This window comes from Falco peregrinus, chromosome 10, assembly GCF_023634155.1.
Source record: "Falco peregrinus isolate bFalPer1 chromosome 10, bFalPer1.pri, whole genome shotgun sequence".
Lineage (NCBI taxonomy): Eukaryota > Metazoa > Chordata > Aves > Falconiformes > Falconidae > Falco > Falco peregrinus.
Window position 1 is genome coordinate 21,952,831 of NC_073730.1, and position 19,707 is coordinate 21,972,537.

Sequence of the window (19,707 nt, forward strand, 5' to 3'; positions counted from 1 at the left end):
AGAGAAGGCAGAGCCAGGCTTTCCTTGAAGCCATGCAGCAAATAGAAATTTTCCCTTCTGCAGCTTGCTTCCATTTCTATTAGGTGGAAGGAAAAAAATCTTTCCAATGAATGGTTGAATACTGGAACAGAGGCAGGAACCCAGAGATACCCCAAGGTTCTTGGATATTCCAGAGTTCAACTAAAGCTGCTTTGAACAGTGTGTGTTCAAAGAAGACTGTGCCAGGTGATATCCAAAGGTCTCTTCCAATCTTCGACTATTGATTTTTGCCACTTCCTAATAATGTAACTCCTGGTCATCTTTATTGAGTACTGAGGGAACAGATATGTATGCAATAGAATGGACTAGGGGAGTACCGCAGCAGCCATTTGAAAGCTCAGAAATTGTTGGGGTTTTAATTCCCCATAATACTAGAGGAATTCCCTAGTGTGCCTGGGGCTTGTGTCTGGGGGCTGACACCTAGTTACAATGCACCTGTTCCCTTCTTCTCTTCCATTTCCCCCTTGCTTAAAGCACATGGTATCTGTGGGGTGCCACAATTCTAAGATGGCATTTCTTCCTGCTGTTTGTCAGTGTGGATAAATACAGCACATCTTCCACATTACTGATAAATAAAGACTTTAGAACCATCTTAAAGCAGTTCAGTGACAAAATAAGTGATTGAAAGGAACCTTACATAATTCTGGGCAAAAGGCTTTATGAGGCAGTTTGTGTCCATAATAAATAAAATATGTATGATGCACTGTGAAAAAGAGGGGTTTTCTGATGACTTCTAGCAGCCGTTCTTTCTGCTGGAAGTACTTCTGAATTCAGACTCTTTTTATTATTTTGGACAGACTTCTTGGTATGGGATGATACAGAGACAATATATAATGCTGGACAGTGAAGAGAAAAGAGTACTTGCTTACGGGCAAACTCTTTATGTACAAAGGAGCCTTGGGAGGATGTGTTTTATGTGAAAGATTTATTGGAGTAATTCAGTTTCCTTCTCACTGTAATTATTTCCATGTTTCACTGCCTGGCTTGTTACTGGCTGTCAGCATTTTGGCAGAGTTTGCCTTTGACTCCTACGAGACTTTTGAGTGGTCTTTTGGGTAATACACTGACTCCAGAAGAGGTTTTGTGGTCTTCATTTCAGCCTACCATTCCAGTAATCTATAGAGCCCAAGAGACTGCTCTGCTGTGTTTACCTAATTAGTAGTGGATTTGAGTGGGGAGCTTGGAGTTTTACTTTATCTTTTTTTTTTTTGTAGGCTGCTCTTAGGCTGGACTCTAGTACTACATTTACTTCAACCCACTGTCATCAGTGTTGTGATACAATAAGCTTGTGTATGAGCTCTTCGGCCCAGCATGCTTAAAACTTCCTGGAAAGATGCGATCAAATTAAATATCAGATAGAATGCGTCTTTTTAAGTTTCAGTCCTGGGGAATTCTTGCCAAAACAAATCATGTAGCAGTAAGCTATAGTTTTCAAGACCGGCAGTTTGAGTTTTACTTAAATAGAGGCAAAATTTTGTGGTCTTTGTACCCTACAAACTACTTGAGGAACCTCCATGAATTGCCTGGTATTAGTAGTATTTCTAAGAAATATTTAGTTAATAGAAAACAGGGCTTGGCTTTTTTTATTTTTGGCTATATTTGGCTATAATTTAACCCTAAATATGTGTGGTGTCTAATTATATTATGCAAAGTTATGGGAAATCAGAATCTGCTATATCTTAGTTTACTTTCAGCATTTTATTTTTGTAATTTTACAGTTTCAACTGTATCATCACCAAAAAGGAAGAAGCGCAAGAAGTACAGGAGTGTTATCTCTGATATATTTGATGGGACTATAATAAGCTCAGTACAGTGCTTGACTTGTGATCGGGTGAGTAAGGAGGGGAAGTTCTAGCTCTTAATGTTTTGTTTTGGTGGGTTTTTTTGAGAATTGGTTTACAACAAGAATGGAGAAAGAGGCTTGCTCTTCAACTTCACTTGGGTATAACCTAATGCATACCTGCTACTGTCATAAGTTTTTAGGTACATAATGGTACAAAGAAACGTAAAAGTTTATAGTCTAATTGGGCTGCTGTAACAGTCTCATCAGGTAGACTGAGACTAAGAAAATTCATGTCTTTCAAAAAATCCAAGTAAAGACACAGATGATACGAATCATTAATTGCTTTCTGAAGTTGTCCTCTACTGCGAGATGTAGTGCAACATAAGAACAGTTTATTTCTTTCTGTACTATTTGCTCATAGAATTACTTAGAACAACACACATGATCATTTTAGAAAAGTCAGTTACTTAAATATGTCTAGTGGACCACTTCCGTTTCAAAGCAATAGTATCAAATATTGGATAACCAAATCTTTGGACTGGGGACAAGTTTCTCAACATAAGGTTTAAACGTAAGCCTGATGCAGTTAAATGCCCTTACTGCTTCCCTTGTTTTAGATCTAAGAATACCAAGACCTCAGGGTAACCTGGTGAGCAAGTTCAAAAAACAAATAAGTTTGCTTGATGTTTTACTCTGTGACTGTGATCATTAAACCCAGCATGGAAGCAGGAAAATGCACAGCTGGGTCTCTCTTGCAGCGGTTCCCGTTACATCAGGTCAAGCTAACGTCAAAGTGAAATACTGTCAAAACAGTGGACTGAAGCTTTCTGAAACTAGCTTGCGTAACCGGAGCCTGAGGCAAAAATCGTAGTGCTTTGTATGACTAGTATGTAGACAAATAATTAATAATGACTGGAAAAGAAAAAGTTTGTTATAACAATGTGCAGTTCACTCTCAAATGGTTTTTTTTTCTTCCTCTGTTTTAGAAAATGAATTCTTACGTCTCCTTATTTTATACTTAATTTGCTACCTAGTGGAATTTTCAGCTATGTGGTGACTTAATAGTTACTGGTGAACTTCACAGAATTCAATTTAATTGCTGTTTCTCTTCAAGCTTAACTTTATTTTGTTTCATTTGTTTCTTCTTTAGCTTTCTGTAACTCTGGAGACCTTTCAGGATTTGTCCTTGCCTATTCCAGGTAAGGAAGATCTTGCTAAACTCCATTCTGCAAGTCATCAGACATCTCTAGTCAAGACAGGATCATGTGGAGAAGCGTATGCCCCCCAGGGATGGATAGCTTTTTTTATGGAATATTTCAAAAGGTAAATAATATTTACCCTGTTTTATTTATTTATCTACTTTGAAATTCCAGTTTCTGCTCTTCTGGCAGAACATTTGTTGGTTTTCTTTCTTTTCTGTCAATGATGTTTCAGGTTTGTTGTCTCATGTGTTCCTAGCTGGTTTTGGGGTCCAGTTGTAACCTTACAAGATTGTCTTGCTGCCTTTTTCGCCAGAGATGAGCTCAAGGGTAAGAGGTTAATTACATAAACATGTTTCTTCTGGTTTTTTTCCTCCTATCACAATAAGCTGATTAATATCTCCTTAGCTTCATGCAATTAAGCAAAGGCCACCTGTTAGACTGTAATACAGTCATTCCTTGCTCTTATGGGATCATTCATTTCAAAAAGGTAAGCTTCTCACTCAACTGAATATTCGAGGCGAGAAATGCCCATGAAAACTGCTTTAGAAATGTCAAGTAAATCTGAATTTGGTTGAATGAAATGTTATCAGCTGAAGGTTAATAAAAATTTCAAACCCCACTATTTTAATGCTCATTCTCATAACCTTCATTTAGACCTAGTAAATTATTTCCCTTTTAAATTAGTCACCATTGTCTCTTCGGATTATGCTGTACTGCTTCATAGTTGAAAGCATAAAACCTGAGACCCTTTCTGTTTAGTTGCTACGGTCGACTCTTACAACTGTTAAATATTGAATGCACCCTAAAGATAAGTTCCCTTGAAACTGTTACATATCGAATGTATGTGCTTGAAGGATAAGTATTTGTATTTAGAGAGTAATGGCTGGTTTTCTTCTTCCTGATGTTGGCAGGTGATAACATGTACAGCTGTGGAAGGTGTAAAAAGTAAGCTGGCTCTTACCTTGTTTGTTTTAACTTGTCTTCATTTGAGTGCTTTAATGCCTCTGTTAGTCAAGAGGCATTTATTTCTTTTGGATGTGTTGGAGTACTATTAATCTTTTGCTACATCCTTGTGTTCTGGCTGTCAGGAATTTAGTGTAGGGAAGGTGCAGCTGTCAGGGAGCACTGACTTGTCATTCCATATTGCAAACCAAACGTGCTTAATTCTTTTTCATTTCCCTTACAATTTTAGAGCTTTCTAAATTGTTTTTGATTGATAAAAATAAAAGCTTTTACCCCTCTGTATTACCAGCAGGTTTAACTGATGTGCAGCAGGTCACTTAGTTGTGTTAAAAATAAATAAATGTGCTATGGCTTCAAATACTAAAGAACCAAGAAACAGAAGTGTTCTGAAGACTGCTCAAAGCCTTAATGTTATTCTTTGCTATATCACTGGTGATCTGCTGTAGGTAATTTCTTAAAAATAAACCTGGTTGGTTTCTTTTTTGCTGAACGATCAGCTTTCATGAAGCTTAAAATTCTTTATGCTAAGAAAAACTGTTAGCTAGATAGAACTAGATTATCTGTACTTACTGCTTTGAATTTTTCAGCAGTACAGATTGTCTTTTCTTCCCAAGTGTGACTGTTTGTATCATTTTGGCTACTCCACGTCTAGTCTACATTCCAGAAATATTTTGGGTTTACTACAGTGATGTTCAGCTTAGACTTTTGCTGATGTAGCACAATAAAGTAAAACCTTTTCAGAACTAAGTGTTGCTTGTTTTGATTTGGGTTTTTTTTATTTATTTTTATTTCTTTCTTTGCTTAGGTTAAGAAATGGAGTGAAATTCTGCAAAGTGCAGAAATTTCCTGAGGTACTGTTACTACATGCACTTTAAAGCACTTTTTCTGCATGATTAGGAATGTGGTAAGACTAATGAGTTGCATGAAGTAAACTGTGTTTATAGTGTTATATGATGAAAGCTTATCTTCATATTGGCATTTAAGAATGTGAGCAACATTTGGTTATTCACCCTGTAGGAAAGTGAACCTTGTACATGAAAAGTAAGTTAGAATAATGGGGGTTTTCTATGTTGTTACTGTCAGTCTGCAGAGCTTGTTTATACTGTAGATTGTAGAATTAAATAACACAGCCATACTGGAAATCTTTTCTATAAGTAATGCTTGTAACTTTACATTTTAAAAGTAATCCATTCTTACACTTCAAAACATGAGTTGGACTGCAATAATCATGAAGAATTAATGTCCCTCTTGACAAGATTGTGCAATAGGTGCATTGAGGAAGAAAAAAGGTATGTTTTTTACCACTGCATCAGTGTTAGTAACTGTTCAGGACTGTTTTGTTTTTTATACTGTCAGTAAGATAAGGCTTCAGTAATTACAAATTCATTTCTAACTTCTTGAGCTGCAATTGATTTAAAAAAAAACAACAACCTGTGGAACATAGAGCTTGTGATCATTGCCTCAGGCTGTAGAGAAAAGTCATCCTTTTGGGATGATAAAAGGAAAAGATGGCATACACAGTGTAGTTATTAAACATCAAATAGTACCATGTACAGTTCTTGAGTGAATCTGTCGATCCTTCTTACAGATATTGTGCATTCATCTCAAAAGATTTAGACATGAACTTATGTTTTCTACAAAAATTGGGACCCATGTGTCCTTTCCCTTGGAAGGCCTTGATCTTCAGCCCTTCCTTGCAAAGGACAGTCCAGCTCAAATCATGACTTATGATCTTCTATCTGTCATCTGCCATCATGGAACTGCCAGCAGTAAGTATGAAATTGTTTTGTCTTTGCAGTTGATTTGCAGTTGATATTCATATTGGCACTTCTGTTCAAGGATGTTACCCGTGCAGTGAAAGGTAGATGGAAGAGCATTGTTAATTAAGTGAAAGATAAATGCTGTGATTTTTACCTTGAACTGTAAGATGGCTTGTTCCTAGAGTTGACACATTTTTGAAATTGTATGGCATACCTAAATAAAATTGTAGGCGGAAAAAAAATTAACAGATCCTGGAATATCAAGTAAAAAAACCTATATGCACTGTTGAATGTGAACAGCATAAATGTACAAATAATGTTACCTGCCATCAGATGACCAGTTGATCAGCTGTTCTACACAGCTGCTGTTTGTCTAGAGTTTGGATGGTTTGTATGCCTTACTGTTTTGGAAAGAGTTCATAAAGTGCCACAAAGACACAAGTAACTTTTTTTTGAAGATGTGCTCTTGGATGATCACTGCCGATTAACCCCAAAACAGGCAATAACTGTTATTTATGGGTAGTGATGAGTAGCTGAATAAACATCTTTTTGCTATATGTCAAGCTTGTTTCTGTGTAGGTGCTTTCAGTATTTATAAGATTTGGAAAATAGGAGAAAGAAAAGTTTAAAGCTAGAAACTTGATAGAATTTTATAGAAGTTACCCACACCCTCATACTCACCAAACTCAAGGTATTCATTGTTTAGAAGAAGTTGTTTCCATTTTTTCAGGATGCTTTTTCATCTTCCATTTAGTGCTTGCTGAATGATGTTTCTTGTAATCAGTTTAGTAGATATTTTTTTTAATTTAATTACCAGCCATTTAATTTGTTTGAAAAAAGTAATAATTTAAAATATATTATGAATAGTCTTCAAAACATAGTTAAGTATGGTCTTCATATCATGGAGCTGTTACACATCTATAAAGCACTCGAAGATTTAAAAAGAGTTCGTTGTGGAAACTGATTGAGGTAAGTTGTTCAGACAGTTCTTACTCTTGATTTGAATATTGTGGTTCAGGAGTGCATTAGACAACAAGCTGCTTGAAGAATTCAAGAATATGCTGAAAGTGGTGTCCCTAATTTCCACGAGCTGATAGAAATTCAGAAAAAAAAGCTGATCCTGAGCTTGAGAGAAGTTAATGTGCAGGTCATGTCTGCTAATGATACGATGTTTCTCCCATTTTAGACTTGCATTTTTTTTTCCTTTTCATGTATTGCAGAGTAAAATAGGCAACTCTGAATACTTTCTAATAGCTTTTGCTTCTAACGCTTTAGGTGGGCATTATATAGCTTATTGTCGCAACAATTTAAATAATTTGTGGTATGAATTTGATGACCAGAGCGTCACAGAAGTATCAGAATCCACAGTGCAAAATGCAGAAGCCTATGTTCTCTTCTACAGGTAAGAAATTATAAGTTCAATCATACTCATGTAAGTCAGGTATGTAAATACCTTTTTAAGCGGTTGGGTAGCTTTCAGAAATTAGCTGCCACACAAGAATTATAATGGAAGAATTTGACCAACCAGAAAAGCCTGTGCTGGAGAGAGACTTTTAATTGTTCAGTTATGTCCTTAACACTTGCTCTGTCACTGCTAAAACACGTATGGAACTTAAAATGAAAATTAAATCTGCATAAATAAAGTGTATTGAGATGACTAGAAAGAGAACTTCAAGCAGCTGTTAGAACTAGCCATCAATTACCTTGTTTTTAATTAGAGGAAAGGAATTCTGCACAAGGGGAGGTTTTGCACACAGACTCTTAACTGTTAGAGCTCTAAAGGGAATTGTGGAAAGTCTTTAGCAGATGGGATGTGGAACAACAGAGGTTTTACTGTCTTGTAATTTAATTTCAGGGAATTTATAGGCTGGTCTTTTCCTGGAAGTGGAAATGAAAGGCGAGAAGTCATGCTATTATCTTCAGTCTAAGGAATTTTTGTACTTTAAATAAGAGCAACTTAACTCAATTTTAAAATTCTAGATTTCTGGTGTTGAGATCAAATTTCCACTAAAAGTTGACTCTGAAATAGATTGTATCAGAGTTGCACAAGAAGGGAGATGTTCTGTGGATGTTTTAACTTTCATTAGGAGCACTCACACCTGCCACTGTCCCAGCTAAGCCTGTGAGCCTGATCCGGTAGGGCTTTTATAAGCCGTGTGGAAGCCATGCTGTATGGCCAAGAAAGAACTCTGTACCTGATCGTGGGCAAACACATTAAAATGAATAATAGAATAGCATTCATAAAATTTGGTATTAAAAAAGAATATATGCACAAAATACATCTTTCAGTGTGTTTCAGAAAGAGATTTATGTATCTTAAAGGAGATATGTATACATTTTTAAATTACAGCTGGAAAGCAAACTTACCTACTTGAGTTTCATTTTCAGACTTTTAAAGTTTTTGTTAAATAATTTTGATCTGAATTTAAACAGGTAATGTATTTTTAATCGGGTTCATAGCATATGCTTTTTCGTACTCTTTTAACCTTGTTGTTTTAGCCATTAGATCTGTCTGAAGCTTTTCTATTTGAAGCTATTTGAGTCAGCTTTGACCCCATAAATTAACAGAGGTGGTCCAGCTTTGTGTGATGCTAAGTGAAGTTTCAGATCAGAATTTTGGAGGATTTCACTGGTTCAAATATGCTTTTGGAGAAGAGACCTGCTATTCAATTAAAAACAGGAGAGCAGAGATACTTCCAGTTGGACAGCAGCAACAGGCTCAGTGAGAAGAGTAGGGGGATACAGGAAAAGTAAGGGAATTACCTGATCCACTTACTGTTCAGTCTTACTTCTGAAGGTAAGTAAGGAACATTTGCCCAAGGAGTACTGCTTGCAAAGCTTTATTTAGCTCACAAGATGCACAGAGCAGGTGGGCAGAGCCACATCCCCTCCTGCGGGCAGTAAGCACTCTGCAGTATAGTCTGCTCTCCGTGTTGTAGTCCCAGCTATTTGCTTTCCCAGGCTGGTAGTAGGTTGAATGGGAACTGTCGGGGGTCTCTGAGTCGTTGAACTCAGCAGGCAAAAGTTTTCTTGTAAGCATGGAACACCTGTGCCGTGGGTTGTTGGAGTTAAGGGCAAGCATAGGTTTGACACAGCCAGCGTTCTTTGCTGCCCTTCCTGCTCTGTACCGAATCCTGTGACACATGGGTCTGTAACGTGACAGTCTGGTTTCCTGCCACACATTTAGATGGTGGCTCTGACTGTGCATAAAAGGTGCAAGTTTTCTCACATGCTGAGTCAACTACTTCATGCTAGTAGAACTATGAAGTATAGATTTGGCACAGGTAATTTACTTGAAAGTACAGTTTTCTTTTCACAAAGTGAATTATTTTGCACTGTATAAAAGGATGTATGTTTGTTTAATGGTTTCTACTTCGGTAATAGAAAGAGCAGTGAAGAAGCACAGAGAGAGAGACGGAGGATATCAGGTCTACTGAATATGATGGAACCAAGTCTTCTGCAGTTCTATGTTTCCAGACAGTGGCTAAATAAATTCAAGACTTTTGCAGAGCCAGGACCAATTTCAAATAATGACTTTCTCTGTGTGCATGGAGGTGAGACTGTAACTGAGTATCATTTTAAAAGAATTTGTTACCCTGTAGCTATACAGAGTTCTACACTTGTTTCAGTATACTAAGTTCATATATATATTTGAATATCCTAAGTTCATATTATAACTTTCTATAACTTCTTAGCTAAAGTAGAACTATAACTTCTAAGTAAATTACTTCTCTCATTTTAGTATCCGACTGGCTGGAAATAATAGTTTGAAGTTCTCCTGTTTTCTTTTCTCCACACGTTTGATTTTGTTTATAAACGTTCTTGATTCTTAAAGAGGAACAGTTTGGCATACCTGCTTGCTTCCTGAACATGTATATTCCCATTTCTAAAAATCCTGCCAGTTTGTCATCATCCTTAATGCTCTGGTATACCAATCTAAATCTTCTCAGCTGTGTGCTAGAAGCAACAAGAAGGTTTGAAAGCTGTGGAACAAGAAATTGGTCTGATGCAGAGCGTTCACTGCATAGCAGTGTGAAAATAGAGTAGTAACTCTGTATATTTGGTATAGGAGCATAAAAATTTTGCTTTATGCTAAATGTTAATAAAAATGAGAGAATTAGATTAAAGCAAAATTTATTTGGGAAAATACCTGTATTTGAGTGCTGACATTCCAAGAAGTCACTGCTATGTGGTATTCTTACACCTATTTTTCTAATGAAAAATGCAGCTGTATTAGATTAGCAGCTATAGGTGCTGCCCCAGTTGCTGAACTGAACTTTTAACATAGGAATACTGTGCCTCTATAGCAATTTGCCGAGTGTGCAGGTGAGCTCTTGTGGTTGTGGCCTTTTGCAGAGTTACAGCAGATGACTCTTGTTGTACAAGTGCCCAAACTACTAAATTTTCCCTATGCAAAAGAATTCCTGCATAACACATTGCTGCTTACCATGCAGTTCAACTCAGTGCTTCTAATTCTGCAAACACCTCTGTTTCTACCTCCCTCAAGATTTCACTCCTTTCAAGCATTCATGTTGTTTGAAGTAATTCAAAAAGGTCTACAGCAAATAAGTTAATATTTGAATAAACATTTTGCTAACCTGTTTACATGCATAAAAAAAACATTAGTCACTCTTTAACATTTTAATTGTATACCTTAAGAAGCATTGAATTGGTATCTAGAAAGGATTGTAGTGCTTTAATTGTAATCTTTCATTACAGAAGCAGTTTGCTTCTGCTTTTTACAAACTTTTCAGCCTAATAAGACTAAAATTAGAGTGGTCTCTTTAAATACAGTAATAGATTATACTGTGATAAAACTTTTCACATGATTTCTCTGAATTCATTGAAAGATTGTATTGTTAATTTATTTAGAGATTTCTAACATAGTTTCCTCCCTTCTAACCCCCCAATAAAATCTGCAATTCTCTTTTTTTTTTTTTTTTTGTGTGTGTGTTGATGTTGGGGTTTTTTGTTGCTACTGCAGGTGTTCCTCCACACAAAGCTAACTTCATAGAGGACCTAGTTGTAATGCTACCTCAAAATATATGGGATAATCTGTATAGCAGGTAAGTTTTGTACTGTAACTGGAAAAAAAACAGTGATATGGTTTGAGAGCAAATACATGCCAAGCAGACACATCAGACTTTAGAACTAGTGGCTCAGAAAAATACATATATACACTAGGCACAAAGCTAAGTGAAGGTATTGCAAATGGCTGATTTATATAATTTGCTTGTGCAAAGTAATGCTAAAAGCCTACTTAAAGTAGTGTGTTACTGGGCTAATACTCGAGTATTAAACCAATAAACGTGTATGGTATGTACAAAATGACACAAAGTAGGTCAGCAAAGTATACTTTGCAAGAGGTATTTTGAAAGAGCTCTCTGTATCAGCTTCCTGTTCTCTGTTGGCTGGAGACAGCTTTTCTTTTATGTTGGCTTTGAATCCATAGCCTCAGCTGCCAGTACTGCTTCAAAATAACTTCTATCTAAGCATTCCGTGTAACTGCTCCACACTTTCTAATGTAGGTCAGGCTTAAGTGCTTGCTTATAAAGAAGGGATTCTTGCAAGGCGTGTCTCCTTTTAAAGTAACAAAAAGCTGCAGAAGAGCTTTGCTGATGACCTTAAGGACTCTGTATTGCACTTGCATTAAATATTTTTAGCTCTAAGTTCCTGCCACCTAAGCACTATACCTAAAGGGCTGTGTTTTTTTTGTTGTTTTAAAGTTTCAATGGACACAAGTGAAAAATAGAAACAATACTATTTCCAGTTTATTTCCATTTTCCTAGATGTACCAAATTTTTATTTGAACTGACAAAGGCATTATCTGTTTTCTATATGCAGAAATATTTGCTAAATCTGAAGGAAAATGTTTTTAAATGTCTCATTAATTCCTCTTTTCTATAAACTTGTTTTAACATGACAAATGTCAATTGTTTGATAGAAAGGCAGAAGCCTCAGAGATGATAGGGTCCTCCAGATTATGAGGTATTCCAGAAGAGAGGTATGAACTGTAATTGCTAAACATTTATCTGTTCTGTGTGGCTTCCCGACTGGCGCACGCACCCTTCAACAACACAGAGTAGCTCTGAAGCAACTGTGTTTTGCTTTTTGTCTTCCTGCTATCTGGGAATTATGGGAGAGTACCTTTGCTGCGGAGGGTGAGAATTCAGGGTGAAGAAGCCATTTTGGGTGGAAGCTGACTTTTACTGAAAGAGTATTAAGGAAAAGGAGATTTGTCTAGGTTGCCAGTTGCCAACCCATGTCCCAAACACACGTATTTTGCTGCTCACGTGGCATTACTTCAATTCCAAATACTCTAGTTGCTTTGAGATAATGTATATAATCCATACTTGACCTATTTCAGTTAAAAACTTGTGAACTTATCAGTGCAGCCTAAAGACAAAGTTTCATTTTCAGAGGTGCAATGTAGGTGGTATGTGACTGATGAAACGTCTTTGTTAAGTTGGGATGATTGAGTATATACCAAAAAACTTGTATGTATGAGTGCTGTCGTACTGAAATAATGCTTTGATTTTCAGTTAAAATACAACACTTATGTATTTTGGGGGTAAAAATACTATCTCAAATAATTTTTTTATGGACCGACAAACATACAAGTCTAAAAGGGAAGAAAAACCAACACCTTCCGTTGCAGATTTTTGTTTAATTTTTTCCACTCTTGTTTAAGAATTTTCATGTTTTGCACTTTAATTCATGCCTTGAACTTTCATGTTGCTATACTTAAGAGCACTGTCTTTTATCTCATTTAATGTAAGATTTTTGGAATAAAATCTAAAGTTTTAGAAAAGAAACAAAATTGGAAGAGAACACTGCTCTGACAAAAATATTCAACTAGGAAGTAGAACCTGCAGTGTCCTTATTATAATGTGTATTTTAATCTGACGTTTCTGTTGTACTAAATGTATCTCTTATGACTGCTACTCATTCAAGAATATTCTCTTTATCAGGCTTGTGGTTTCCAGGCTTAGCAAATGCTGCCCGTGTTCATAATGATACACACATACGCATCTGTATCTCCTGTGCCTCTCAGTAACAGTACCTCTGCAGACTTCCATGTATGTTGTTTCATCCATAAGCTGTTTCTTAGAGGCCTTTAATAAAATCACACATGATGTATATTTAACAGAATACTTGTTCACTGACATGTTCTTCCCATAGTAATGTCCTTTGAAGTATGTGATACAGCAGAATTTGAGATGGTTTGTACTGGCTTTAGGCAGTCGGAACTTGGAAGACGTTATGATCTAGGATGGAGAACAGAATACCACTAGGAAAATAGATGATGGTATTTGTGGATCAGTGTGACTGGCATGTATCAGATTTCTGTTATGTATTATAAGAAGCTGACACGATGTCTATAGGTGCATGATCTTTTTACATGGTATTTTCCACAAAGTTAATGATGGCTTTTTACTTTTACTGCAGGTATGGAGGAGGACCAGCTGTTAACCATCTGTATGTTTGTCACACCTGCCAAATAGAGTCTGAAAGAATTGAAAAAAGAAGGAAAAATGAATTGGAAATGTTTATTCGGGTAAAAAAGTAAACACTTATTCATTCTGCTTTTTGACATCACCTGACACTCATGACTTGACCCAAGGGGTTACCAGAAGTGCATAGGTGATTCCTTTGACAAATGGATTTTATTAAATATCTGTATACCTATATAGAATCCCTTCTTTCCTGTTGGCAACAGTAATGTTCTTGGGATATCCCAGATAACTGTTTATATGGAAACATACTTAGAGAAAATATTTAATGTTTCTTAAACTGCATTTTTATAGTATGGAAACAGTGCAGCCACATGAGCAGTTGTTCTTTATACACTGTCAGTGATCTGTTCTGTGCAATCCAATAAGGTTTAAGTGCAGTAATACCGTGCAAGCAAAAAGTTAATCATGACCTTTAATTCTAATTTTAACAACGTCGTTAAAGATATTAAAAATCATAAATAATTCAGCATGAAGTAAACACCTTAGTATTGTAATGGATCTGTAAAATTAATATCAAGCAGCTACTATATTTTCCATGAGTTAAAGATTATGTGCATGAGTCTGCATGGTAAAATAACTAGTAGTAATGATTTTGTAATTCTTAAAGCAAAAATGAGTTTTGAAGTTTTCAGTGAAAATAAATGCAGAGATATTGGAGTCCCATTTCTGCTATCTTAATTCATGGGAGAGAGAAAAACAGAATTGTAGCTTTTCTCTTGGTTCTCTTTGTGCTTTAATCACACTTCAGAGATTGTGTCAGCTTTTCCATGTTTTAGCTGGTATTTCAACTTCTTGGTAATAGATTTTTCTTTAGTCTGGGTTACCACTGGATAGTGATTATTATTAACAACATTGAGTCAACCTCATTTGCTTTAGCAATCGGTATCTTCCCAGTGTAAACAATGATTGTATGTGCACAATTGTGCAAGTATTGTAACGGGTTAGCAGAGAAAATTCTGTTATAGTCTATAAAGAATGCTTTAGTGAATGATTGCAAAACTTACTTTATATGGAACCCTAAGAAGTTTTGTTGATGCTTGAGGTTTATGGTTTCAAGGGGGAAGTACAGCTGTATTATTACAGAGCTAAAAGATTAAGGTATTAAAAGTTTACATGACCCTTTACATGTTTCTTAATAACATTGCAAAAAGATCTGTAGTGTCTGAAAAGGAATAAAATGTTAAACTTCCTAAAATCTTAATTTAAAATATATATATATATTTTAATAAATATAGAAAGAAATTTAGTGAAATGCAACTGAAACTCTTTACCCAGCTGTTTTTTGTAATGTATACAGTCACTTACATTGCCTTGCAACAGAAACTTGGAGAACTAGGATGTGATTTTTTTTTTTTTTTTTTTTAATTAAAATAGTAGGAACAAAAAGTATCTTGTGTGTTTTAAACTGAATCAAAGAAAAGTCATGAAAAGTCCTAGTGCATTAGTTCTCTGTGTCTTGCTTGGAATCGTATTGGCATCTGTTCAAAGTATTTGGGGAAAAGCAAACAGTTCATCACACAAAGAACCTTCTATAAAATTATGGACCAAATCTTTCAAAGCACTCTTCTATTTTATAAAAATAAGTTTTCTGCTTTCTTTTGTTACTTCAAACTTCAGCCTTCACAGCAATTACCCAGTAGTGTTTGATGGGTAAGCACTTGTGCTTTAGAAGAAATTGTTGCTGTTTTCAGGAAAAAATAAATAAATTCTCAAGTAAAGAATAAATCATCTTTTAATATGAAGGTTTCGACTACATCAAAATCTCACCTTGTGAATTCACCAGGTGTTTACTGTTCTGATGGTCAGTAGTTCTTAAAAATGTTCTGTAACAGTGTAATATTATGCTGTTAATAATTACAGTGGTTAAAAGAGCTCAGTAGTTTAAAGGAAAAAAACCACAAAAAACCACAACTGAAAAACATGGATTCTTTGTCGTTTCAGCTTAATAGAGCATTCCAAGAAGAAGAATCTCCATCAACGTTTTACTGCATAAGTATGCAATGGTTCAGAGAATGGGAAGGATTTGTAAAGGGTAAAGACAGTGGTAAGTTGTGCTCCATTTCAAAATATGGGTGATCTTTTTTTGTTGTCATATAGTGGTACTGTTTAAGTAAATTGTTTCTGCTTTTGTAGAAGGCCATAGGAAGAACAGACAGAGAAGGCAACAAAAGTTCTTAAAGCAAACATCTAAGACACAGGTTTTGTAGGTTACTAATATATCCAGGAACCAAATTACAGAATATAGTCGAATAATTCACAAGAATGGATAATGGGATAGTTGTGGAAAGAATGTTTCTTGTTTGCAGGGGGTTTGCTGTTAGCAGCAGGAAAATTGGATCGAAATACAAGGAGGGGGTGGATTTTGCTGTGCAAACTGATAGATAATGCTACAGCTTCTGGAGGAAAGATGACCTCACTGTCACAACCTAAACTCATAGATAACTGAGTAACAACTATAGTTATACCACTGTAGCCTACTTTAGGTTCCTCTAACGTTTTGAAATGGAAACACTGATAGAATGTTCTACGAACTTGTCTGAGTCTGCTCTAGGACAACTTTGCTAGGGGTAAGAATTAGGATTAATTTGTGGTTTACATTGCTTGAAGACTTACCGTAATGACGAATGCTTTGAAAAACTTGCTCTTAACTGGAATTCTGATTAGCTTTTAACAACTTTGAATGTACTGTTAAGCAGTACAAGAACAAGCAGTAAGCAAATGAGCTATTTCTCCTTCTGTTTGAAAATAGAACTTCCAACCTGCACTTTTTGCAGCTCTTCCAATTTTAATTATCTTTCTGTCACACTAGATCCCCCTGGTCCTATTGATAACGCGAAGATTGCAGTAACAAAATGTGGAAATGCTGTGCTAAAACAAGGTAGGTGTCCAGTACTGCTGCAGCTTTGGGCTCCATATGATGTGTTTGCTGAATTTTGGAACATACATTATGAATTCTTTTTTTGAACTGTTATCGTAAAATGGCAATTCCTAATGAATCTATGTAATGTCTGTTTTGAGACCAGTTTATTCTTAAAATAACGAATTTGTATCTGTAATTGACTAATCCAAGTGCAGAAAAGTGTAGAAGGAGCTGCAGAGTAACTTTAAAATGGCAAAAGTGTGCTTTGGCTTTGTATCACTTGGCTTGATTTGGGTTTTCTTAACATAAATTGGGAGGTGCTTGGCTTGTAGACTGTCATGCATCTGTACATAGTTAATTGAATCTTAAAACCTCATTTGAATTGAAAGCTACTTCTCACAGAAGGAAATAAACCACAGTAAGTAAATGCTGTTGCTCCTTTTTCTGCAAGTTATTTTTTCCCACTATACATTGCAAAAACTTCTCTAGCATGCAAAGATACAGATTTCTTTGTTCATCTTTACAGTCAGATGCTCGATACTATTAATTCGAAATGTGTAGGTACAGAGAAAAAAATTCTAATATGGCCTGATTTATAAAGAGTTTTTGCTTCCTGTGAATATTTAGTTCATTCTAGCTCAGCTTAACAAAAAAAAAAATTGCAGCACTAAGATTAACATTTATTTTACTGAATTTTTTCCCAATTTAACTTAATGCCTCAGCATGCAGTGGACCTACCAATGGCAGTTTGCCAGAGGCCACTAGACCCTGCATAAACCTCACCAATTGTAGAATGTCAAGAGTGTGTTTAAAAAAGGAGTTCTTCAACTCTTGAGTTCTGCAGTGCGTTATAATGGTTTAAGTGCTTGTGCAGAATTCAGATACAAGGTATGAAGTGTCTGATGTGTAGCAAAAAACCCCCCCACCAAACAATAAAAATAAACAAACATGCAGCTCTTGGTACCCTTCCTCTTTAGAAACTTTTTATACATATAGTATAGTAGTAGGCCTGAGGGAGCAGGTGGTGTGGACAGAAAAGTATAAGAGGTAGTGGGAGAAGCCTCCTTGTTATGGCACTGCCTTCTTTGGGGTTTTGGGCTTTTTTTGTTTGTTTTTGAAGTAGGAGGGTGCTGAAATTAGGCTTAACAAGACAGATTAATAGTATCTGATAAGTATATTGGGGGGAAACTTGCTGCAGGGCAGGTTTTTGATGAGTGGCTTAAAGAAGAGGGGGTTTATTCTGGTAGGATAGAAATTTGTCCTCTCTGCTTAGGTTAGTGTGAAGAAATTACTTCAACTCTATCAAACAGAATCCTTGTGTTAAAACCTAAAGGGGCAACGTGCTGATACTCCCTTGCCCTTTGCCACTATAAAAGGTTGTGTAAAATCAGAAACGGTTGTTGGATGCTGACTTGAGACAGGAGAGAGCACTCTAGCCAGAGGAATGGAATCATAAACAAAGACTAATCAGTGAACAAAAAGAAGTCAGGCTGACCCTACGTGCAAGGAGCATTAGTGGGGCTGTTAATGTGCTAATAGTGTTTTCTTTTTGGGGTTCTGAGAAATTCACTGTGGCTCTCACACTTTTATTCTTTACTACCAATATTAATTTATTTGATGATACAAGAATCTTGAGTCCTTGAACTTTACTGTGTAATTGATGGGACTGCACGTTCTTATATTAATATGTGAATCATTGTTTCCTGTATACAAAGAGCTACCAGATAAGATATCAGATGTTTATCATAGAACCTTCATGTGTTTTATGCTTGAGGTATGTTAAGTTCTGGATAACTTAGAGCAGGTAGTTGTAAGAATCAAGAAGTATAAAATTAACAAAATACATCATTGGGTTTGGCAGTTGGTACAAGATAAAGCACAAATTTAGCGTAGGGTTTATAATTTGAATCTATATTATATTTTCCTTTTTGTATCTCCTGTGGACTTCAAAGAAATAATGAAAGAATTATTCTAAATAGTAATTTTTTAAAATGTTTTCAGGTGCAGATTCTGGACAAATATCTGAAGAAACATGGAATTTTCTTCAGTCAATCTATGGTGGAGGTCCAGAGATTATACTCAGACCACCTGTTCCTCCAGTAGAACCTGGTATCTTGCAAACAGAGGAGAAGATTGAATTAGAAACTCATGGTCTGTAGCTATTGAGAAAAAGATGAACGTGTAAGGAATCCAGCTTCCTTACAAAATTCCCACAATACATTCCTAAAAGTTTTATTCTCTTACATCTACTGGAGGCACAGCTCACTGAGCATTACATTAACTACAGAATAGTAAGTTGAAATACGTATTACAGTTTGTTTAAATAGAGGCTGTTTCTCTGTTTTGGAAGGCATGTGGTTTGTACATTTGGAGTGTTCGGTCAATGGAAAAAAAAATGTAATTTCTGAACTTTTTGGTATAAGTGAAAATCCTGTTACATCCTTAGACTTGAAAAAAAGGGGACAAATTTTAGAGATGTTCAATAACCCTTCTGATTCCCGATGGGGCTTCTGATATCTACAGACTTTTGCCTGTCTTAATTGTACAGTCTTGACAAGCCTAGGTGTATGAGTAGTATATTTTAAATGGATTGCAATCGATGATAAAGAAAAAGGATTTTAATTTCCTAAATGCTCAGGAAAAAAAATCTTACTTATTTTGCACTGTAAGTATATGAAATGGGTAGTATATAACATCCAAATACTTACTGTATTTGAATGGATCAAACAGTGTAGACTGAATATTGTTTTAGTCAGCAAATGTCATAATTTATTACCTACTAAATTTTACATCTTCTTATAGTGTTCTGTAACTCTATAAACTGGATAGTGTCTTTAATAGTATATGTGACAAAAAGATTTAGTCTTCTCTAGGGTAATGTTTGAGAGCATGAAGTGTGAAATGTAAAGCGATTATGGACATGAGTGATATAAATTTCAGAAATTAAATTGTCTGGTCTCTTGAATTAAATTCATAAACAGTTCCATTTGCAGGATTTTATTGTATTGTTAAAAATTTTCATTGGCATGATGACCTATAATGTCAGAAGCTGGATAAAATGTGTGTATTGCAGAACTTAACTGAATGATTCATATTGGAATGCAGAATGGCACTTGCTCTTGTTTTTGCCTGATACTGTTACCAAATAAGCAGCATTATTCAAGGCTGGATCAATAATAATAATAATAAAAAAGATTAAACTGTGGAAGAAGGGGGGGAAACCTTTCTTAAATGTTTTTCGTTTATTATATCAATACAAAAACTTTTGAAGTAATGCTGCAGTACTGCTCTCACACCCATTTAACTATATTTCTTGAACTATATTTCTTGACCACTTTGTCTAGGCAATGATGTTGACAGTTCTAGCTCCAAAGTACGAAAATGCTGACATAATATTCTTTGGGATGATTTTATATCTAGTATAAAATCAAACTGCTTTTGAACTTTGTAAAGCACTTGAAGCCATTGTGGTTAAAAAGCCACCTGTAAGAGTCCTAAAGAAAATGTCCTCTAAACTTAAGTACTTGCTGTGTAGGAGACATCAATTCTGTATGAATGTAAATCTCAGTATTTTCCTCAGCCT

General features: G+C 35.7%; 1 protein-coding gene across 10 annotated transcripts in view; it reads left to right on the top strand.

Moving 5' to 3' along the window:
- USP33 (ubiquitin specific peptidase 33) overlaps positions 1–19,072 on the top strand; it is a 42,264-nt gene extending 23,192 nt beyond the window's left edge. For 5 of the 10 annotated variants that reach the window (XM_055815398.1, XM_055815396.1, XM_055815395.1 and 2 more), the window contains 13 exons: positions 1,758–1,870; positions 2,973–3,144; positions 3,247–3,351; positions 3,936–3,969; positions 4,793–4,838; positions 5,576–5,756; positions 7,023–7,149; positions 9,132–9,301; positions 10,732–10,813; positions 13,197–13,305; positions 15,206–15,308; positions 16,074–16,142; positions 18,126–19,072. In XM_055815398.1, coding sequence (XP_055671373.1) covers positions 1,758–1,870; positions 2,973–3,144; positions 3,247–3,351; positions 3,936–3,969; positions 4,793–4,838; positions 5,576–5,756; positions 7,023–7,149; positions 9,132–9,301; positions 10,732–10,813; positions 13,197–13,305; positions 15,206–15,308; positions 16,074–16,142; positions 18,126–18,283 — 1,469 coding nt within the window. In that variant the 3' untranslated portion in view covers positions 18,284–19,072. Of the gene's footprint in view, positions 1–1,757; positions 1,871–2,972; positions 3,146–3,246; positions 3,352–3,935; positions 3,970–4,792; positions 4,839–5,575; positions 5,757–7,022; positions 7,150–9,131; positions 9,302–10,731; positions 10,814–13,196; positions 13,392–15,205; positions 15,309–16,073; positions 16,143–18,125 lie in introns of those variants that run through there. The other 5 variants (XR_008749020.1, XM_055815400.1, XM_055815401.1 and 2 more) reach the window with 5 other exon arrangements.
- Positions 19,073–19,707: the final 635 nt, after the last annotated feature.